This window comes from Larus michahellis, chromosome Z (genome assembly GCF_964199755.1).
Source record: "Larus michahellis chromosome Z, bLarMic1.1, whole genome shotgun sequence".
Classification (NCBI taxonomy): Eukaryota; Metazoa; Chordata; class Aves; order Charadriiformes; family Laridae; genus Larus; species Larus michahellis.
The window spans coordinates 45,239,294-45,263,678 of NC_133930.1; the positions used below are offsets into that span (position 1 = coordinate 45,239,294).

Here is a 24,385-nt window from a genome sequence, read left to right on the forward strand (position 1 = left end):
ACAGAATTGGGTCATACTCTTCTGTCTTCTGTACTTTATTGCAAAGTTTTTGGCTGACTGTTTTGTTTAGTCAACTTGTACGCGTCCTGAATGTCCCATTGCTCAAAGAGCCAAATGTTGATTTTCACTGAAAATAATTGCACAGTCTTTTGGCTGCAAAAATGCATTCTGCAAAGGATGAATTCCCTGCATAGTGATCTTGAGTCTGCCATTATATTCTATTGGCACAGTTAATGTGCAACTTTAAACAGGAAGCTTGAATCTATAAATTAGCAAGTTACAGTGCAGGCAGTGGTGATGACTTCACTGTTAAATGTACAATATTCCTGTTTCATATTCAATTTTTTTTTTGTACAGCAAAATGCCATTTTTGCCTGGAATTGCTTAGGTATAGCCCATAGACATTTGGAAATCCTGGATTTAATTGGTCGGTGAGTTGTTTGAGAAATGGAGCCTTAAACAATAAAGAAAAAAAAACCACCCCAAACCAAAAACCTGTCTGTCTATATCTATGTAGCTTAACCTCAAGCATTGCAGTTAGGATCAAACAGAGTCATATAGCTATCCATAATGCTTTTATGGGTATCTATGATTAATATAGCTATATAGATATATTTTATGGGTATTGAGAGAAAATAAGACTGTAAATAAGCTTATAAATTCCATCAAACCAGTAGGTATAGATTATGATTTTGGCCTTGAGCTTTATGGGAAAATAGGTATACGTTTGTTGGAACTTCTAGTGCTCACGAAGTAAAATCTATTTCAGAATACTTCAGTACTGTGCTGGTGTTGCTGAGAAAATATATGATTATTTGAAAGAAAGGAAGGGGATTTTTGGTCATGCTTAGAAACATTAAAATAATTGCTAGAGTTGCTATAACTTGGTAGGAGAATATCAGAGTTTGCAACTCCATTGATGCTGCTTAGCCTGAAGGAGGAGAACTGCATATGTGTAATACTGAAGTCTACGCAGTCCTGTTCCATTGCAGTGTTCTGAAAGAAATAAGAGTAGCAAGTGTTACCACCTTTAAAGCTGAAGGACTATTTTTGGGGTTTTCCACTAGTCTTTTGCTAGATTAATTCCTTCAGAATAATTATAAATGAAAATCTATTTCTGCGTCTCAGTTTTCTTTATTATGTAAAGAGAAGTGCTTAAATGATGGTTAAATGATGGTTACAGAAATTTGTAGACAGCTTTTACAGTGAAAGGTTACAAGATGCATTTCCATTATACCTGCAGCATTCTCAGTTACTGTCCATTACTAGAGTGCTGTCCATTACTTTGTACTTTTTGAGGGCTTCACTTGAATTCTTCAGAACTATGTTGTAAATAATTTTTAATGTGCATGTAGACGCATACTCAAAGAACTCTTAGCCACAAGGTCTCACTGAAATGGAGAACTTGCAAACTATAAAAAACTTAGCTCAGTAAAGGGAATTCTATAGTCACAGCCATCATGGACACTTTGCTAATGTGATATTGTTTTGTAGCTTCTGAACATTGTGGTATTAAGCTGTTAGTAACAGGATATAGAAACAGGCTATTTATTTGACAATTTGCAGTTTTAAATAAGATATCTTTTAAAAAACTGTTGTTTGGAACTGAATCATTACAGGACATTTCATACAGGTCTCTTCACTTCAGCTGTATTATAGTAATTTGCGTGGACCATCTTGCAATAATGACTTTATCCTCTAGCTAAAATGATATTTAAAATGGAAGGTATTCTTTACAATGTACAAGTGAACTACTGCGTTCATTCTGTCCCTGAAGGATGGAGGAGCCATTTTTCTGTTTTGGAGTATCTAAATTTTTGTGGCGTACCTAAAAATATTGAAAAGTAAAATCTTCATAAAACTAAGTATCCTGTTTAGTTAATTTTCATAGTCAGTCTGTTTTACTGACGCTAAGGCTTTGCACTGAGGTTTAATTCATATTTCAGTTCCAAATATTGTAATTTTTTATGAGAAAGCATTTGGAAAAACACATTGGCTTATGTTTCAGTCAGTCTGACTGCAGTGTCAGTTTGGTAAGATGAGAGGCTGAATTCTGTCCGCACTAAAAAGAAATACCAAAATTCCAAAATACAGTAAGGTATTCTGAAAAATACAAAGATTTTTATTCAGCATTTCAAACTTTGACAGCGCTCATCCTCCGGAAACCTCCGTTAATATTGGCAGGTTCCCACATCCTCTCCCCTTCCAGATTTAACTAACCCAACACCACACCACACCTGGAAGGAAGAGGCCACAACTGTATTTACATTAACAAGGATTCCATGAAGACCAAAAGGTGGTGGCACTCCTTGAGCTTTTGGTTTCTGTCTCCATTTATGCACATCCCTGTAAACTTTACCTTTCCCACTGCTTTAAACAAGCAGAATCTAAAGTAATCTATTAAAATCAGGTGTTTGGCAAATTAAATTGGATTGACTTTTTCAGTTTTGTGGTACCTCATTCAGAAAAAAACACTTGAAATTAGTGCTGTCTATGTCAATATAAAGAATTATTTTAATAGTTAATAATAATATTTGGTGTGTGCTTGTATAGGAACTTGTTTCTTTTTGTAGGAATGTTGGTTGAACCAGCTGAAAAGAATTTTCAGTATTTGCTTGTTTTGCAGCTGGATGAGAAGTGGTATTTTCCTCACTTTTGTTCCTATCAAATCATCCAACTATGCACATGCCAAACTCCAAGTAACTGAGCAGTTTTGTTAGATTCAGCAAGGTTAGCTACCTCAGGTTAAGCACATGCTCAGATTCTTTGCTGGCTTGCAGGCTTTACCCGAAAGCATAGTACAGCTGTTGAATGTTTAAAGATGTAATTGGCATCTCTGTGACTCCTTACTCCCACTGTAGACAATTTTCTTGCAGTGATTTTTTTCCTTGTAGTGACAGGTATGAGTGTTACTGATGTGCAGCTGTGTGACCAACTATGTTTTTAACAATTAACTTACATGCTGTACAAATATTTGTGATTGTTGTTAACTCTTAAAGATATGACTTACCCTGGACTATAACTGCTTTAGTGGAAGCTACATAGCATTATTGTTAAAATTATCTTCAAGATTTAGAGGAAGTAAAATTTAATGCAAACTTTTTATTTAAGCTATAGTTTTCCTGCTTCTATAATGTTAACTGGCATAAAAGTAGTTAACGAATTTTTGTATAGTTGTTGGGGGAGTTGGCCTGGGTAGGGTTCAGTGGGTATGAAATGAGGACTTTCACTATAGTAAGGTGATGGCAGTTGGTTATGACCCAGCTAGTCATACAGTTTGTAATTTTCTTGCTGCTTTGGTGAGGTGACTGCATTCTACAGCAGTGGTTATTTAAGTACTTGGTGCTTATTAACACGACTGTAACACAAAGCTGTACCCCACTATTTTCAGTATCTCTGTTGTGCTCTTTTTTATGTTGGGGAAGGGTATGCTAATATGGACCTAATACACTGAAAAAAAAATTGTTCTGTTTTTCTTACTGTCAGTTCTATATTTTCATTTTTATGTTTTTAGGGCTGGTGGACTGGGTCTCAATTTTGTTGGTGCCAATGTTGTTATACTATTTGATCCTACATGGAATCCAGCAAACGATCTTCAAGCTATTGACAGGTACACACTCAAAATACAGAACTTAATCCATGTTGTACTATTCATTTCCTTTGATCCTGTCATTTAATTGTCCAACTAAACCTTCCTAAAGGAAGACATTTTTTACATAGTTTGACTTGTCCACAAAACAGTAAGAAATGTCCAGCTAAATTATTTTTTAGCATTTGTTTTAAACCTTGAATTTTGCTACTTATTTTCCATTTTGTTTTTGTGGCAATGTGATGGTGGACTTCTTAAAAATAATTAAAAAATAAAAAAAAGAAGCCATAGTTACTGTAACTTTCATGATCTCTGCAACAAGTATATGTGCATATAGCTGGATGGCATTTTTCCTATGTTTGTCAGGACAGAGTAGGTTGTAATTGACCCTAGTTCAAGTGATGTTTTGAATTCCAGAATCCTTAAAGAAAAACATTTATGTTCTTTTCTGCTTCACCCTAGTGGAGATCATTGTCTTTTCAGCACTCACTCCCATCTCTGATATTATGCTATTGGAGAACTTCCAGGAATATGGATCTCTCTTTGAAGGCGTTTTGATCATAGGATGTTTCCTTAGGAATTCAGGACAGACTTTTGAATAGCTGAAGTAAATAATATTGTAAGCCTTCAAAATTCAGTGGATTTATATATTATCATGAGCAGAAATAAACTTGTTTCTCTTGTCCCATCCAATTACACAATTCCATAATGCCATTTTAAGGGTCTTTCTGACCTCTAAGAGGTGTTTATGTGCACCTGTTCTAGAGGAATATGTATAACAGAAATGTGTATTGTTGAAAGGGACTGTCTTTAAAGAATCCTTGTAAGACCACGTTTCTATAAATTGATTCACCCTCTCTTGAATTTTCAGACTATGATCTCTTAGAAGCCTTGGAACTTGTCATTTAGATAGAATACTGCCTGTTTGTTAGCTGTTCTTAGTATGTTGTAACTTGCAAGGTGCTTTATAAAGTTAAGAAAGAATACACTACATGAAGTAATCCATGATCTAACTCCTGTATAATGCAATTAGGAGAATATCTTGTGCAAGAGCAGATGGGGGAAGGGGGGGGGGCTGGGGGGGGTGCAAAACAACAGGGAAAACATAGTGGAATATGGATTTTCGAGAGACGGGAGACAGGCCTTGAGATTAAAATTGAAGAGAAAGTTTTTTCAATTAGATAGGCCTGGGAAGAAACTTAGAATACTAAGGGTAAAGGAAAAGGGAATGAAATACTGAGGAAAATTTTGAAAAGTGGGGAGGAAAAACAAATAAACAAACAAAAAACCCCAAACCAAAACCCAACCAACTCATAAATGATTTAGAGTACTCCTGCTTTATTGGATTGCTTTTGTTTATTTATTTATTTTACTACCCGAAAGAGTGCACTGGTTTTCTTTAACTGATTAAAAATATGGTTTTTAATATTCCACTGTCCTTGCAGAGCTTATAGGATTGGCCAATACAAAGATGTTAAAGTGTTTAGATTGATATCCTTGGGAACTGTGGAGGAGATGATGTACTTGCGACAAGTTTATAAACAGGTAAAGTTCACAAACTGTTTAAATTGGGAGCTCTTTTTAAGTGTTTCCATTACTGAAGGCTCAGCTAGCCTATAGCAAGATTGTAGTTTATCTTGGGTTTATGATATATGCTGTCACCTAAACTTATTTAGGGGAGGTGTATTACTTAGCAATTGTCAAAGAACAAAAAAGAATTAAAGTTGTATTCAAGTTATTCTGTAACTTTTGACAGCTTAATTGTGCAATATACATTAATCAGGTTATACAGAGAATAGAAGTATTTTGTTAAAAAATTCATAAAATATATCTGCTAAAGTTGTAGATAGTATCTGCAGTGGTCTGTTTCGGGCAGCTTTTTCTTTTTGTAAGGTTGGAGAAGGAGAGCAAAAATATTGCTGGTGCTATAGAAGAAAAGCAAGATGACAATGGTTCTTTCCTGCCTTTGAAAACTTGCTTATAAAAGGAGAGGGGAAACAGCTTGTAGTTGGTGCTGTTATGAAGATAAGAAGTGTTGTTGTCTGCCAGAATATTCAGCCTGAAACAGTTGCTCTCTCTAAATTTTCCTACTTGCATTGATAGGCTTAAAAACCTAAGAGTAGTAAAAACAAAGTGTGTGGTTTGAGGAACACGTCATCTAGCAACTAATGAGATCAGAATTAAAACAAAAAATAATCAAACTCAAACGTGAACAACAAAGAGCAGGCTGCAGAATAAAAAAACTAGATGAAATATGAGCATGTTTTTCTCAATAAAAATTACTAGTTAAGAATTAAGATGATTTGCTTTAAGTTAAGGTACTGACATTGTAGGCTTGTAAACTTGGAGAAAGGAAGAAAATCAGTGAGATACAGTTGTCCTGAAGAATGCATTGCATAGAAAAGGCAAAGTAGGTCACCTAAGTGGGCAAATGATACCATGTATTAAATAAAGATTTATGAAATTTGATTAATTAACCTCAGAATTTCAATTTTTGGCCATAAATAGGAAAAATTTGGTATTGAGTCTTCAAGGACAAGCACCCTCCTGTAGCTGGGTCGTTTACAAGGAGGAGGCTGGAGGCTGAATGAGTAGGAAATGCAGTAGTAAACAGATTTTAATTATCCTCATTCTTATTTGTCACTTACTTAAACCTGTATAAAGTTCTAAGATCAAGTATTTAGACACAGAATCTGATTTCACAGAGTAGATAGTCAGAAACTCCACAGCTGGAAGATCAAATCTTGAGCTGCTCTCAGTAATGTGTATAGCCAGCTTTAAAATATCACTTTCAAAAGTGTAACAGTTGTACTTTACCTGACTTAAATTCAGTGTTTTGTAGAAGGCAAAAAAAAAAATAGAGTTCTGTTTAATTTTGACAAAATTATCTAAATAAAAAAGAGGAAACTTGTTAAAAAGAAATTAAAAGTAGTAGGTGATGGGCTGATGTGCTCACAGGTAATTGCGCAATTTTCAGAGACTCTGTATCAGAAGCTCAGAATGAAGAAGACATTGTATTAATAGTTGAAATCATATAGTAATGAGTTGAGTTCAATATAAGACACAGTAAGTCCAAAAACTACTTTTGAGGGACAGTGGTCTAAAAACATAAAAGCTAATAATTTATTTTTCGAACACATCAGGAGCAGGAGTTGTATTGCTCTATGGCCATTACTTTATCAAAGTTTAAAGGAGTGTTCATTGCAAAAAAACCCCACTTGATTTGTTCTTTATATCCACATTCATGGAAAAACTTAGAAAGCATACTGTTCCAAAGTTTCTCTTCTGTGAAGTACTTTTGTGGATTCATTTCAACAGCAAGTATCAGTAGGAGAAATCTCAAGGCTAACAAAATTATCAGTAGCAGATTACAACCAACTATATTCACTAAAATCCTGAAGGAGCGAGTCATGCTTCACAGAGGTCTTTGGAGTTGGTGATCTTGTAGATAAAGGAGACCTGGGTGACATTGTCATTTGGATTTCCAAAAGGCATGTATAAAACTTCTTGAAAGGCTCTTGTTTTGGTGTTTTTTTTTCCAAGTTGACTTGTGTTTTTTCAAGTCAAATAAGAAGCAATAAACAGAGTAATTGTAAATCTGGCATTATTTTATTTTTTTTGTCAATGCTTGTATTTCATTCCCTGCTATTGACACTGGAGCACAGTTAGGAAATTTTCAGTAAGTTGTGAAGAACTATCTGCTGTTGAAAATTCAGAAACCATGAGTATACATGTGCATGTGTGGCTTTTGGTGAACTATACAAATGTGCTATCAGAGGTAAATGTTGTCGTCTGTCCTTTTCATTAAATGAATTTATGTGAAAATGCTTTATCATGTTTGCAGTGTATTCTTACTGAGGGATCTATTTGCTTTCAAAATTGCTGAATTTCTTCTATTGGTGGTGTTTGGTTGTATGACCTACCCATATGTGATTGAAGAGTCTGATATAAATAAATATGAAATCTGACATAATAGAAAATGGAATAAGTTATATTTGTATCCTAAAGTATACTTTTGTAAATACCATGCATAATTCAAGAGAGAGTAAATTGTGTTTAGCTAAAGTTTAATTAGAATTTGACTGTATAGTTACTGGCCTACATAATTCAAGAGATGTGCTGTCTAGGAAAGTACCTGTTCAGTGATGGAACTATAAGTGAGTAGTGAAGAACTACCAACTGTTCAGAAACAGTTACAAAAAATATAACAGGTCTGGCATCCATAAAAACATGTTTTTGACATTCTTCCACTTAAAGTCAAATATACCAATTATGTACGTATTGAAACTTTGCAGTCATTAGAATGCAGCTAAACCTGCCTGTCTTCAAAAATGTTTTCATTCTGCCTGACAAACTATTTACTTGTCTTTCCTTTTCACCTGGAAGATTTTTAAGTCACTTCTGTTCAATCTATTTAGCAAGAGTGCATGATAATTAAAATATTCAGAGATAGTAAAAGTAATCTTGTGGCTTTCATGTATTCCTTACCAAGTAAGCATGCAATGCAGAGGACTATGAAAACATAGTAAGAATTAATATTGAGGAAAGATGAGCAGTCAAATATAGAAAAGTAGAGTGTGTAGTGGGTGTCTGAAATTAGACAACAATGAAATAAAAGACTTGAAATATTTTTATTCTTTCATTCAGTAAAACCAAGCAGGTTCCTATTATACTGCAATCTATTATACCAACATCTGCCAGGGAAATTAAAACAAAATACCCTCCCTTAGGAATTTCTGCCTGCTCCAACTAAAGCTGTGTATATAATGTGGATGCCAGGAAATTCTGACATATTGATGGAGCAAACACTTCTGAAATCTCTTGTGTTGTTCTGTTTTAGCAACTTCACTGTGCGGTGGTTGGAAGTGAAAATGCCAAGCGGTATTTCGAGGCAGTGCAAGGATCAAAGGAACACCAAGGAGAGCTTTTTGGAATCCATAACCTTTTCAAACTTAGGACTCATGGGTCCTGCCTTACCAAAGACATCCTGGAGGTGTGAAGTCCTACCCTTTTACTTCTGGATATTAGTTTTACTTTTTTTTTTTTTCTTTCCTCATGAGATATTTCCATTCAAAATTATGACAAAATACTTTATAAAACAGAGAAACTTAAACAGTACCTGTCTATGCAGTCCCTTAAATGAAATAGGCAGGCTAATTTCTTGCTCCGATGTGGACCAGGTATGTTTCCTTAAATCAAACAAAAAAATGGACGAAGTTCGGATTATAATTTCCAAAAGATTGCTAATATATTTCTTTTCTGAATAAAAATGCTGTAACTTATTATTGTGGTGCTTTCACAATAAGTCAACTTTGTGCACAAATACCTTTTATTCATCATGCTCAGTAGCACAAAGTGACTTTTTTAAGCCATAATTCTCATCATAAAAATATTTTTTATGATTGTAGTAACCTTTGAATAGTACATTTTGAGATGGCAATAAATGTTTAATAAAATATTTTTTATCATGCTAGATTTAAAAATGTTACAAGGTGGAAGTAAGTAACTGAGGCTTCTTATTTTAAGATTCATTTCTTGGTTACTGTAAAAAGACTGTTGGCACAATTCCAAAGCATATAGTGCACACTGGTTTTAAGTATGTGGAGTATTATACCTTTTTCTATCCAGCATGTTTGCTGCAGCTAATTTGCGTCTCGGAGTTTATTGCAGCTTTGTTCTAGGTTTTTTCCATCCTTCCCTTTATTTTGTTATTCTGCCTATACTAGGAAGAGACTGGGGAATGTGATATAGCAGTATAGAGGCAGCATAGCCAAAAGAATGATGTGGTGTAAAAAACACATACTTTGGGGATATCAAGCTCAAAAGTTCTCTAAATTAAATCTAAATTAGAACATGGCATGTAATATGGACATTGTAGCAGGTATTCTGTTTTGGAAAAAAGTTAAATTAAAACAGTGTTATGCATAAGAGCCTCCCAATTTATGCAGTATGTTACTTTTCCTGCAGGTTATAGGTTACATCAAAGAGCAGTAAGTGTCAAAATGTAAATCTGAGTCTGGACTTTGCTGATTGTACTTCTGATGCTTGTATCTCTGTAGGACAAAAAAACCCAAACAAACAAACAAAAAAAACCACAAAACCACCACCTGTTTATTTTTCCTGGGCTTGCCTTTTTCTAACTTGAACAGACACAGTTTTTATTCTATATCTTCTTGATTGTTTTAGAGGGAAGGGCGAGTAGAAGCAGGAGTCATGACAGCAACTACATGGCTAAAGGAAGAGACTCCTCCACACAGCTCAGAAGAGGTGAGGTGTCTTTGTGGACTACAAACCAGAGGGACAAGCAGGCAGTCCCTCTAGTTCCTGATACTACAGTGGCAAATGTGGACAATATGATGTTAGGCTGGTGATGCTAGATTTCACTTGCTATCTTTTATTGTCTACTTGCCCTTGCTTTTTCATATTGTAAAGCACTATCTAATGACATGCTATCTGTATTTAAAATGGAATATTCTGAACATCTGGTAATAGGGTATTCTATGACCTTTACAGCACTTTGATATCCTCAGAATGAAGATTTTACTCAACATGCTGTTATTACAGAATGATATTGTTCACTAAAGGAGCTGGGCATGTTTAGCTTGGAGAAGAGGAGGCTGAGGGGAGACCTCATTGCCCTCTACAACTACCTGAAAGGAGGTTGTAGAGAGGTGGGTGTTGGCCTCTTCTCCCAGGTGAATAATGACAGGACCAGAGGAAATGGTCTGAAGCTGCGGCAGGGGAGGTTTAGATTAGATATTAGGAAGAATTACTTTACTGAAAGAGTGGTCAGGCACTGGAACGTCCTGCCCAGGGAGGTGGTTGAGTCACCATCCCTAGAGGTGTTTAAGAAACATCTAGATTTGGCACTTCAGAGCATGCTCTAGTGGCAGAGATTGTAGGGTTTGGTTTTTTTGGTTGTTTTTTTTTTTGTGTGTGTGTGTATGGTTGGACTTGATCATCTCAAAGGTCCGTTCCAACCATGAAGATTCTATGATTCTATGATTGCTCTGTAGTGTCTTAAGAGTGACAGCCTTATGATATGACATAGCATGACATGATATAATATGATATGACAGCCCTCTGATCAAGGGGTCAGTTGAGAATCTAATACCTACTGTTTAGAAGATTTTGGATAGGGAATTATGGAAAGGAGTCCAATTGGTTTAGAGGATTGAAAGCTTGCTTCAGGTTTTGTAGATCTTGTGGAAGGCATGGCCTATTTAGTTGATGTAATCAGACAGCGATTCCCACCAAACCAGTGATCTGTTCAATGCTGGCCTTTTCTTTTTTATTTTTTTAATAATATATCTAATAATTTCGTTACAGAACAAGACTGTTTTTTTCATGTAAAGGCTTGTTTTAATGGGAGCATTTTTATGCATATTTTTGAATGAACACTGGATGGTTTGGATGATTTGGGAAACACTTAGGTCTGCAATATGGCCTCTGAGTGTGGAAAATATCATCAGATTAGATCACACTGAATGGTACTGAAAATTAACTAGTGTTTCTTACATTTTTTGGAGATTTCTGTGGGTAAATGTCTGTATTAATTTAAATCAGTATGCTTTCACATTGATGCTAATGCATCACTTTATGGTCATGATCTCACAGTAGATTTGGTGACAAACAGTAACATTTTTAGCTTGTGTTAAATGCTTTCTGATAAGCAGGGTGATATCAAGTTTAATATATTAATTTTAAAACTTCGTGTAATATTTACCCTTCTGACTTTTCACTTACTTATTGTCATAATTCTTCTCAGTAGTACACAGTTTTGGAGTTATATTTCGGAATTCTGTAGCTTAAAGATGTTTTAATGTTGCCTGGAGGTAATTTTTGTTTGATTACAGTAGGCCTCAACTAATTTCAGGAGCAGAATGTTATGTACTCATAGCGCTTTTAAGCTATGTTAGCCCCCATATACGAGGAGGCTGACTGTTCCCGAGAGATTTGTTTTGGTTTTTTTTTTTAATGAATGCCATTACACGCTATTAAGGTTTGAATCATGAAGTCACTTTTCAAACTACCTTGGAAAGATGAAAAGTTGCAACAAGATCAGTATAAACTAGAAAACTATGGGTGTGGATTGTGAAGACATAGGTTGTTTTAGCAGTGTGCAGCATATATAGTCTCAAATATATTTTTGGTTCTTTTCATTGTTCTAAATGATTCTAAATGATATAGAACACGTTTCACTGTTCTAAAAATTTTGTTCTGCCAAAGCGTTTCCTAGAATTTCACTGTATTATTTGTTTCGTATTTGCTTTCCATTTGTGTATTGTAATACTACTTTGTATATTTTTTGATTGAGTAACATAGCGAAAATCCACTTCTTTACACTGCTTTGGAATTAGGTGTGTTCCATATATTATGTTTTAAATAGCTTTACTGTAAATTACTTTCATTTTTAGTATGAACAACTAGACTGTAAAGAAGATGGAGACCCTGGAAGCATTCAAGCACAATTAAAGAGAGAAGAACTGGATTTTTGTGATGACTTTAGTGATGATGATATTCTGGAAACTTCTGTGAAAAAATCTGACAAAAGGAAGCCCTGCAATGCAAATAATTCAATGGTAACAAAAGGACAGCTTTCCTTAATGCAGTGTGGATTCTCTAAATTGTTACAGAGAGAAATTGAAACTACCAAAGAAGAGTATAATAATTCTAACTCTCATAATTCAAATTCTGATGATCGGACTATAAGAATAAATGTAAATAGCAAGCATAGTGATTTTCAGAAATGTCAAAGTCATGTGCGTGTTTTGGAGCATGGTAAAGCTGCTCAGTTACCAGATGGAACTGATAAAAAAGATAAGCGTAGTACAGACGGGCTTGGTTTACCGGGCTCTGAGGAGGAAGGGGACAGAGAAAGTGAGGATCAATACATTTCAAAGCAAAGTGATGTAGCCATTGAAACTGAATGGAGTTCTGAAGAGAATGATGATGTCATCTTTCCTACCCAAGTTCCAGCACACCAGCAACCACTGCTTACTAAAAAAGTTGGAATTTACAGGTCAGCATCTGAAAATTGTGAAGAGTTAGCAAAAGAAAAAGGTGGGTTAGTATTTAAGGCAGAGAGTAGGCAACATGGATTCCATAATACTGAGTCAAATTTCAGCAAAGTCATGTCTTTTGAAGACATCAAGAACAGCACAAGAGATTTGAAAGGGGCAAGCGATGTAAGTGATGAGTCTGATGATATTGAAATTTCTCATAATTCTGAATCAAGAAAGCTAAGAACTTTCAGCTTTCTGAAATGTAAAGAAAGAACCACCCGTAACAATGGATTAGGTAGCTTCTCCAAATCTCTGCTACAATCAAAGAAGCCCAATAGAAAAGAAAAGGAAAGTGATTCTCAGAATATAGATGAATTTTCATCCTCTGAAGATAACTTGCCAGCTGAGAAAATCCATGCCAGAAAGCAAAGCTATAAGCATAAAAGACAGAGCGGCAGAGTTCAGTTTGGGTCTAAAATGCTTCAACCTATTCAAGATACCTCTGTTGTACAAATGGAGTCTAGCAATTGTGCTGTGCATAGAACTTCTGCAAGTAAAACTGAATTTGAACATCAAGAGCAAAAAGTGGAATCAATGGACAGATATTTAGGTAAGTAGTAATTTAATTCCTTTGATTTTATTTCAACTATCATTCAACTGTCGTTGTTGGCAGGTTAATTTCTTCCTGCTTATACATGTTTTTGTTACAAGATACTAATAAATGCTGTGCTAAATTATTTAGTAATGTCTTTCTGTATCTTTCTTTTTACCTATTAGCCTTACTTACTGGGAAAAGTAAGGTGATGGGTTGCTTTGTAATATTTTGTTGAACACCTGCTGTCTGACGAAAGATGCTAAGATTGGAGATTTATTAAGAATTCACAAATCTATATATTTGAACTGTAAATCTTTAGGTCTTGAAAGGGCTGGGTTTTTTAATGTATGTAAGTTTTTATTTGTGTGATTTGTGAATTTGAAATACCGTGTACAAGATGTGATTCTGTTAGAGACTTTACTTTAAATATTAATATTGTGGAAAAAACACGCTGAAATGGAAGCAGTATTGAACTGTCAGGATAAATCTGAATAAGTGTAATGATTGTTGTTCATTTCATAGAGCTGTGAAATTTCGTGCTGAGTAAAATCATAACAAATTTTACAAATTTAATGTAAAACTTTTTAAAAATTACAGTATCCTTCTTCAGTGCTACTGTGTATCTTTCATGATTTTGGAATAAGTCTTTGACTTTTCTCCTACTATATCAGATGGTGTTCAAGAAGTGGCATATATTCATTCAAATCAGAGTGTGGTTGGATCCAGCAAGGCTGAGAATCACTTGAGCCGGTGGGCAGTGCGAGATGTATTTGAGTTGAAGCAGTTTTCCCAGCTCCCTGCTAATGTAGCAGTCTGTAGTGCCAAGGTAAAGAGAAATGTTTGGGAATTGTTGTTTTTACTGTTTTTATCCTCATTTTTCATCTTAAAAAGCTCTAACAAACTTGTTTTTCTATTAATGGCCACCATGAATGATCAAAGCCACTGAGGATGGGAGGAGGAGGCGGCTCAAATGGAGGTCTAATAAATTACCTTTGTGTTTTGTGGGTTTTTTTTTTTGTTTGGTGGGATTTTTTTGGTTTGTGGTTTTTTGTTTGTGTTTTTTTTTTTGTTACATTAGCCAACTCTGAAAGAGTTGGAAATTAAGCAGCAGAGCACCCTCTGTGGGATTTTTCTGATAAAAATGGTAAAATTAAAGATTGTGTGTTTGAGATCAAATTCTGTACCATGTTTTTCTGATTGAGGCTTGAAAAAACTTCAGTTTGTCCTGGATTGATTTAGCAAAAATCCAGTTGCCACAGTGCATGGTGGAATCTCTGTGGTGTATAAAGTCAAAAATAAATCAGTTTGCACGTTTTTCTTTTTTTTTGGGGGGTGTGGGGGCAGATACATGCAGTTGCTATAGTGGGTTAAAGTAATGGTCATTATTGTCTATGCTTAATGTCTGAAACATAAACCTAGCGTTTACTGGAAGTGCTCATTTGCAGCAACAGATATGTTTTATGCTTTTTTATGGTCATGCATCTTAATTACATTTGGAATACATACAAATCTGGAATAAATTCAGGTACAGCTTCCAGTTTTTTGTTCTTATTACATAGTGGTTTTAATCTACTCTGATTATCTGGACACTTTGTTGTTTGCCTTGTAATAAACATTTGCTGTTCCTAGACTGATTCTTAAGTTAAACTACAAGTATAGAATAAGTAATTAGTGAATGTGCAGTTTAGTCTTTACAAACATATGAGCAATCGCTATGAAAATTGTAGACAGAACACTATGTTGTTCTGGGGTGTTGAATATCCGCAGTGGCTAAAAGAATAAAGAATTTCTTCCAGTGTTGTCGATGTACTGTATTTAATTAAGCCATTAGCAGGGATGCCAAAGAATATTTGCACTGGGAAGATCAAACCAGGCCAACCAGTAAAAGTGAGGTCTTTTCAATTCTAACACATTTGCATTAGAATGTCCCTTATTAACAGAAAAGTTGGTCAAAAATAATCAAGACTGCTGTAGAAACATCCTTATTTTATGGCAATGGCAGACATCCTTACTAAAACTAAATATAGATGAAAGAAAACTTGTAAAGAGAGTACTTTCAATACACATCTGTTGATCCACGTACATTCAAAACTAGTTTGTGTGACTGATTTGTATTGTTCATGTAACTTATTTCTCATTATTTAGAGTTTGTGTGACTGCAACTATTACAAATTAACATCTCTTGATTAACTTGTCAGTCAATTTTTCTAAGGTATCTGCTTTTCACTTAGAAGCAACAGTAGTATCAATTCTCTTGTAGATTTAAGGAGGAAGAAAAGCATCAATAATTATGGAGAATGCTGCCTCTTCCTTTGCTTCCTGTTCTTTCTTTGACGTAGAGGCACTAATCTAGAAATAATCCCTAGATGGCTGCTTAAATGTGGAGCTTTGAATTTGTGCTCAGTTTAAAAAAACAGCTGCCAGAGCTTCATAGACAACTTTGAAATATGATTTACTTAGAATGTTACTGCTACTATTTTCCTTTCTTCCTTATTTTATTTTTATTTTAAAAGGTGTTCTATGAAAAACATGATCACTGTTGCCCTTCTGGCCATCAGTCTTTGTTTGTCATTTTTCACTTATTTGCCATCAGTTTAAGCTAAGTTTAAAGTTTAATTCATCAGTTTAATTCACTGTCAGAGCAACTAATTGTGTAATAAGGAGAATGCTGATTTCAAATGAAGTTTAATAAAAAAAGTTTTTCAACAGGTTAAAGTAGCATTATGTGTAATATTAAAAGTACAGCTGAACAGTTTAAATTTCCATAATTATTTTTGGTAAATAAAATTATAGTACTAAATACTGGACTGCTGATTATAACCTGATAGTTATTGAAAGAAAAACAAAACTTTGGTCAGGTGAAATTTGTCACTAATGTTGTTTCCAGCATTGTTCTAACTGTTTCTTAGAAATCGTGTAGCTGTTCCTGTTTGCTCTGCGTATCAATGATCACATTCTTAATTACAAGCATTTTTACAGTGTACTTATATTGAAGCTTTATTTGATAGCATCATGAAGACTCCTGATAACATTTATGTCCCTTTTTAAGCACATTTAATCAAGTTGTCTTATTTCTAAGTAGGAGTGATCAAAAAGGGATCTCTTCATTTCATAGATAGGTCTCTTTGGGACAAAAATAAAATATCCTATGTGCAATTCAGTTCAGCTATGCCAGCTCTTTCTTCCTGCTTTGCAATTTTGTTCTGCAATTTGTCTATAATAATGCATTTCTGACTTAATGAAGTTTAAATAATTTTTTTAAGAAATGGGTAATATCTCTGGGGAAAGAATGCAAGAACACTTAAAAGCTAGCAAAGCATTCCATTGAAGTGGCTGAGTTGTAAGTTGGGAAATACAGGTTTTCCTACAAATCTTAGTTGAAGACCAAGTGAAATATTTTGCTTCCTGCTTACATAGGAATCTACAATGACAGTTGTAATTATATACATGTTATAATAAGTTAGTAGGAGAAATTAATAAATAGTAAGCAAAAGTAATCAATTAAGATAACCTTTTGTAAGAACATTGACATTTAGTTGATATCTTGCTATTGAATAGTCATCTAACCACATTTTAGCTTCACTAAATTCCCATGAACTTTAGGTTAAGTTTTTAGTTTCGGTAGCTCATTTATGGAAATGAAGTGAATATGAGTAGCAAAATTTGCAAGCAGCAAAAATAAGTTGTTGGAATCAATGTAAAAGAAGTGTTCTTCCTGGTTTTCTAGCTGCAGTAGATAAAATGCTTATAAATTAGGTTTATTAGTCCTTCCTTTCTTTCTGAAGCACGGAGACTAATGTAGTCACTTGAGTTGCAGAAACTGCTTAAAAGTGGAGCAGACTGCAAAACCTGTGAGGAGGACTCCCTCAAAGTGAGAGAGGTTGCATGGGAAGAAGATCCTTGAGAGCCAAGGTAGAAGGGTTGGGAGGCAGGGAGTTTTGTTCCTGAAAGTAGAACGTCAAGGTATGTAGAACATCTTATTTAAGAACACAAGTAACTAACGAGTACGTAACCTTAGATTTAAGTTGGTTATAAAAAGTGTAAGATTTGACCTTTAGGATAAGAAAATATCTTCTTGATGATAGTCTTTTTCCTTAATTTGACTTCAAAACGTCTATGTTAGATCTGTACTGTTACACTAATGTAATTCACAGTCAGATCTCACTTAACCTTTTAAATTGTAGGTTTCAATTGAGCATATTTTTTTAATCCAATAATAAATAGTCTGTCCTTAATGTTACCTATATTAGTGTTCCCATACCCCAGCTACCTTTTCTCTGAGGTAATAGAACATATTATCCATAAAAGGCTTAAGGGAACAAAATTTTGGTTCCTCTTGTAAGAAGTAGGCCTTGCTACTATTTCTTCTATTATTGCTTGCTTTGTGCTGCAGGTTCCGTAACAATCCTGGTACATGGCTTCAAGACTGCTGCAGAGCCTTTGACTCTTTCTCCCAAGGTGGTAGGGAGCACAATCCTACTCTCTATTTTTGTTTGTTTGGGGACGAATTGTGCAAACTGACTAGCTTAGCTAGAATAGTTATGTTTATAATGCTGAATGCTTGTTTAGTATGTATTTCCATAAATTCTATATGACTATCAGAAATAGTTAGGTAACAGCAATCGGAATATGAAGTCTGACATCAAGAAATAAAACTAGGACATTGTGATAGCACTCTTACAACTTTCCAGCTATGAAAGGTGAGATAAAATCTAAAAGTAGTAAAAGTATCAGTATAAAGTATGCATAAAGTAACAATATAAAGCAAGCAAGAGAATAAACTATATTTTGGTTGAATATGGTTAGTGAAAGTAAGTCCTGTGCAGCATCTCAGTTAAAGAAAGATAACTATTTGAAGATAGTCTGTATATGACAATAGTAGAAGCAAACAAATGTGAAAGGTTTTATCACATGATCCTGAAGAAGCTAAAATAAATTGTGGCTTTGGGGAATATATTCCCTTTATCACGGAAGTCCATGGGTTTGCATAAAAGTGGAAGAAGATTCTGTAGCTGTAGATGAATTGGGAGTAGCATTTTCAACTAAGAGAGTCATTGTTGTCTTGTTATAGAGGGAGCTTTCATAAATAGTCAGCTAGAGCAGTGGATATCTGCTTATACTTTATTTTGCAAGTATAATCAGGGAGGTACTTAGAAGATTAACTTTTTTTTTACAAAGATGTGTTATTTATATGCTTAGTGTTCTACATTTAAGGGATATCTAGAATTACAGTAAGAATATTTTAGTTTAGTACGAACAGTTCCTGAATTGTACATATTATTCTGTGTCTGAAGGTTGTCCATGTTCTGACCATTGACAACTTGCAGTGTCAGATCAATGTAGGTTTTGAGAAGAAAGGACAGAAGAACAATATGATAATCATCCCTCAAACAGTTGATGTTTCTGGTAGTGTTGCTTATATGGAAAGCACTGAAGCATCAATAGTTAAAGGTGTTTAAGAGCCTCAGTAATCAAAACAAGGCCGGGTTTTTTGTTCCATGCAAAGGTGTGGCAGACAGCTGTTGCTGAAGAAATTTTGGAGTTACGGATTATGCATCTCGACTTCCTCTGTAGTTCTAAAAATGTATTGTACATCCCAGAACCTAAGTGTCTTAAAAACGAGTCAGGTGTCTCTTTCTGCTCTGGCTATTTGTAATCTTTCATAGCAATTCCCAAGGATTAAGGCAGAAATTATGGTTAGTTCTGTGATATCTGGATTCAGTATTTTAACCATCTGAGGGTAGAAAATGTATGGCATTTAGTGTGTCAGTTATCCAGGCCATTAAAAATTACTGAGAGTTGGTCTTTGTTGCTTCTTTATGCATATGACTACAAAATACATGTGATCTGCTATTTCACAGTAAGATTATTAGTAACAAGGATTTTCTGGTCTTCACATAGAAGCCTGAATGAAGAAGATCATATGAAAAATTAATCTATTGGGATAAATTACTTGTTTTTCCTGCATTATTTTGTGTGTTGTTTTTAGACTTATTTAATGTTATTGAGTCATCTTTGTTCTGCATTTTAGTTTCAACTCAAGTCTTCTGTTTGCACATGTGTGCAAATAGACGGTTAAAAATTCATTGTTTTTTACAAAACAAGCGGAAGGTTATTGTGTCTGTTACCCCGTTACTGTCTATTAAGAAGATAGTTCTTCATTTCGCTTTTCATCTATCTTGTGTAACTACAGAAAGAAGGATATTGAAAACAAAAGCTTCTAAACGAAAGCATGTGAAATGAACTTGTAGACTGGACGTGGTGGACTTAAAAAGCCAGACTATAATTTTCAGAGCAGACCTACAGGTATTTCGGCCTTTCAGGGGGAAGGGAAAAAAAAAAAAAGGGAAAAAAAAAGTCCTGAGCCATTCATGTCATATTGTGCTCAAAATTGTGCTGGCATAATTAATTTTTTGGGAAAGATGAAAGTGTTAAGATTTTCTCTAAGACCTTAGTCATATACTAAGTATTTTTAGATGTCTGGGGCTTTTTACCCCTTTTTTTCTGGTGGGTTCCAGGTTGATTTTCTGCAGGAACTTGTTACTTTGTTTTTTGGGTAACTTGCACTGTTACTTCTGAAGCTTTTTTTGTAGCTACCATATGAAATAGAAGCCTCCCAGAGGCAAGATTAAATAATCTTCTTTTAACGTTCCTAGTCTATTCTGAAGTAAATGACTATACTCCTTAATTAATTTCTGTGTTAATTGGCAAAAACAACCTATGTGAAATGTTTTACATAAGTACAGTAGTCTGGAATAGGCTTTCTCTAGTTCCTATAAAGCTGAATTTGTGTAGTATTTCTTCAGTAGGAGTCTTGGGGGGGGGGGTTGGAGACGGCTTGGAGGCTTGACAAAAAATGGGAACAGGGCATACTAAATTTGAAAAACTGATGATGTCTCACATTAGAGCTAATTTGCACTTTTTAATATGTGGAAAAGTATTAGTCACAAGAACTTGTACTGTACCTGTTGAATATGTGGAGTCTTTTTTTTTTCAGTCAACTGCATGTTTTCAACTTAAGTTTACTTGAAGTTTTACTGAAAAGAAATGTACAAAGACAGCCATTCAATTGAGGATTAATCACTATGGCAACAGAAATGTGGTGACTGAAAAGGGGGAGGATGTATTCTCCCCTCAGCTTCCTGCCAGCTGTCATATTCAAACTCTGCGGCATGAATTTAGGCCAAAATATAGACTGTGACCAGCTCTAAGAAACTATATCTGTATTTTTATAAATTGGTACAAGAATTGCACTATAAAAGAAGGCTTAATCCTCTGAATTGGATGACAGACATTTGGCGCTCTTGCCAGTGTTTGACAGAGAAATAACGGGATGCTTTGTAGTAAAACCTGGATTAATGGTAAACCCCTCTTTATGTTATTGCAATGTGGTGTAAATGAGAGAACTAAGCATGCTGTCAGTCTAGGAAAAAACATGCCCTTTGTATCTCCAATGCAGATTTAAGTGCTGTTGAGAATACTGTAAATACAAAAGTTGTATTATTAAGAACTCCTCTTTATCGTATTTGTATTACATTGACATTTTGTAGATTATTTAAACAAAGACTTTCTATCAGTTACAGTAACTCTGATTGCAGTGTGTTTGCACAGCTTTCAGATTCAACAAGTTTAGATAGTTGTTTACAAAGAGTAGGCTTTTGGGAGATAACATTCCATTATCCTTGCTTTTCTAGGATGAGGAATGCTATTCAGCTTTAAAATAATTGTTCCCAAATGATCGGCCTGTAATGCTGCTTTATTGAGTTTACAGTTTCAGCATACAATGGAATTAACCATTTCATTATAGTTTTTGTGGGTTTTTTTTGTTTTTTTGTTGGTTTTTTTTAAATGCAGTGAGCTTGTATGTGGCATTCTGTGCTGCATATAGTTGCATGTTCATTAGGGTGTATGTGCATGGCTTTTGGTTTTGCTGCTCTTTGATGGAGGGATGAGATGGTGAAACAAGATAGGTGCAAGTCCACAGGCTTCTGCTGACTTAACTTTGAATACTGAGATCGGCTGATTATCCTCTCCCGTTCTCAACAGTAGTAATAACTATATTGGTTTATGGTCAGATTTTTGGTGCAAGAAAGTGATATGGCTTAGAGGAGTTCTTTTTGTTAAAGAGTAAACAAATTAAATAAAAGTCCTCCCAGTGAGAAATTCTTGCTCTGTTTCCTGAATGGAGAAGAAGCAGACTCAGAAGTAAATGCGAAATAGAGAGAACACAATACGTCTTCAATTGACTTAATAGTCAATTCTGCACTACCAAGCAAATGATTACAGCTTATGGAATGTCCCTGGTCTTGGATTATACAAGCAGAAAAGCTAGATATGACAACCAGGGGAAAATAACTACATATTACTCTGATAACATTTCTTTACTTTTATCAGCAGGTATAGCTAAATACTGGTCTCTCAGTGTTGGCAGAATATTTTGGAGGAGTAATTTGGACCGAGAATAAGTGTTACATTTTTCATAGCTTGAAGATTTCAGCTATGTGTTTCCTGTGATACAATCAAATATCAGATACCTTTGTATTCAGAGCCAACATCCCAAGTAGCTTTCTTCAGTTCAGAAAGTTTGGGTGTAAATGTGATTATCTTGGAGTGTTCTAAAATTTTAAGGTAGGTTAGATTCATTTTCTAAGACAATCAAGGTACTGACCATTAGCTATACAATTACCTCTATTTCTCATTCTGCATTCCTATTTTGTTAGAACAATAGGCAAATGCAGTCTGAATGAGACTACTTTTCAGTTAAGGAAGTTAAATTCAGAGGGACAGCTAATGTCTACGTCAGAAATCATTCTAAAATACGGTAAGATTCAGGCTTATTTCAAACTGTGGAATGTGTAAGTCACCATAATCCTCTGAAGTACATAGTTTGTTCAGTATTCTGTCCTCTGCAAGTAGAAGAGCAGTTCTGGTTTATTTAAGAATCAGGTGAAAGTAGAGACATTCTCTTTATTTGCTGATTTTTTTTTTTATTATCTTGACCATGTGGACCTCGTTTTTAGAGAAACTACATAAAGTATAACAGTGTCCACATAAAACTTCGTCCTCCTTGGCACGCACAATAATTCAGGAAAAAATTCTTGTTTGATGTGTGTATATATAAAAGAGAGAAGGAAACAAGATGAACTATGAACAGTCAGGTGGCAAACATTTTAGGGTATTTATAGATGTAAAATAAAAACAATATCTAAGAGGAGTATATGTTCAAGAAAAGCATATAGAAAGGTCTTAGTCATTCATAGATATTATGGGAGAAACCTGGGGGTGGTGGAGGGCAGGAAATCTAACGGGGGTAAAAGCTTCACTGAAATAATTTAGAATTGTAATTTGGGTATATAAATTCACTGTAATGCAGTAAGCATCACCTGATCAAAATAATGACAATCATCCAAAACCCACTGCAATTCAGTGTATCTGGAAAGTTATGGGTTTTCTCAGGTTTTGAGGGGAGTGGGAAAATGCAAAGTAGAATATGGCATAAGCATTTACTTGCTTGCAAATTTTTTTTTAAGAGGACAGACATACTGAATCCACTGTGTTTCATGCTTTTGTATGATTAGGTGACTGCAAGGCAGCTAGAGGTATGAGAAGGCCTTTCTTGTTTGTTTTAGAAATGAAAACAAACAATGAAACTGTGCAGTGGAAAGTATCCTGGATATCTGGCATTAGTGGTTTCGTGCATAGCTGAAGAGAAAAGCCTGTTAACTCTGTTTTAGCTGTGAGTGGGGGAGTCAGAAGGTGATGTTGTTGACTGGAAGTCAGATACTTACAATAGTGATACTTTGGGTAGACAGGCAGTAAAAGAAAGGAAGATGCTCAGACGTAGTACAGCTATGGCTGAAGAATAATTACGCAAATGTATTTTCAACTTCAGATTCAGCCTTTTGAAGGAAGTTCATTATTCCCTAAGTCTGGTGACTTGAATTGACACAAACGTGAGACAGCTTAAAGAAGAAAAAACCGTATCCCTGAATCTCTGTTTCTCTTTTTTTTTCTCTACTCATTCCTAGCCTCTGCTCATTTACTCTCCCATATGTTTTCATCTTGCTGTACTTAAGATGATGAACATTCTTCTCTTTTGCCTTGCTTGAAGGGTCTAAAGAGAGGAAAAGGGAAGTCACAGGCTTAAGGTGGCCAGTCATGTCTGAAGATGGTTATACATGGCTTAGCATTCATTGCTCCAGAGTATAGAGCCACCTCTTTATGCCTGTTGTAGGAAGAACAGATGCCAAAATTTTGTACTGTCAAAGATAGACAAAAATTTGGTTTAGTAAGTATATATTATTTTTAACTCTGTAACTATGCAGCAGGAGACGAATTGTCACGAGTAACTATCAGATCCCAGAGTTGTTGCAGATTCAAGGTGAAATCTCTAAGTAGCAGTTACTGCTGGATTGTGGCACTTACATTCTTGCTCGATGTTCAGCTGCATGTCTTCATTCTTCTTGAAGAGTATTACCCTTAAATGTGAACTGTTGTGGGACTCTAAATCTGCAGATGTTACCATTTTTGCTGGACTTTAGATTACAGCTTGTATTTGATATGTAACTCAAAGAAATGGAAACTCATTATTCGTATTTAAAACTTGTTATATACTTTTAAGAGTAAGAGACATAAATAACAAAAGAAGAACTGGTGGAGGAAAATATCTTCTGTGATAGGAAGATATAACGTGTTTATGTTGAAAACCCCATAAACTAAATGGAACATGAAAGGTGAAAATTAATGCTTTCTCTGATGTATTTTTTTATGTGTAGTAAGAGTCCGGAGGTTGTTTTCTGAATACTTTAAAAACTATTCTCTGCACAATGGTGTGTTGATCCCTCTTCTTTCCCATTGCAATATATGGAAAGCCTCCTCAGAGTAAGCATAGTAAATGAAGAAGGGATAGGATAAGACAAGTGTAAGGCAGGAAGGAATGGCTGCACTTTTACATGTTATATTCCTTAGTTTGCAATAGCACTTCACAATTCCATTTTACTGCACTTCATTAACTTTATTTCTTTCCATTTACTGGGATATTTTCTGTACTGTAGACTCACGTAGTTTTTTGAATCCAGAAAATGTTACCTTCTACTAACTAACCTGCATCTGTGGCCCTTTGTCTTATATATATATGCTTTTGTAAAGAAATTTTTTATTTCTTTTGAACTGTGTGTGAAGATTTTCTTGACAATG

General features: G+C 34.9%; 1 protein-coding gene across 14 annotated transcripts in view; it reads left to right on the forward strand.

Moving 5' to 3' along the window:
- The window catches only part of ERCC6L2 (ERCC excision repair 6 like 2), a 62,601-nt gene that overhangs the window by 26,663 nt on the left and 11,553 nt on the right, over window positions 1–24,385 (forward strand). For 8 of the 14 annotated variants that reach the window (XR_012584911.1, XR_012584912.1, XM_074569964.1 and 5 more), the window contains 6 exons: window positions 3,515–3,610; window positions 5,035–5,134; window positions 8,430–8,582; window positions 9,776–9,856; window positions 12,007–13,204; window positions 13,861–14,015. Coding sequence is in view for 11 of the 14 variants with exons in the window: in XM_074569964.1 (XP_074426065.1) it covers window positions 3,515–3,610; window positions 5,035–5,134; window positions 8,430–8,582; window positions 9,776–9,856; window positions 12,007–13,204; window positions 13,861–14,015 (1,783 nt within the window). In the remaining 3 variants the exon portion in view is untranslated. The other 6 variants (XM_074569969.1, XM_074569971.1, XR_012584913.1 and 3 more) reach the window with 6 other exon arrangements.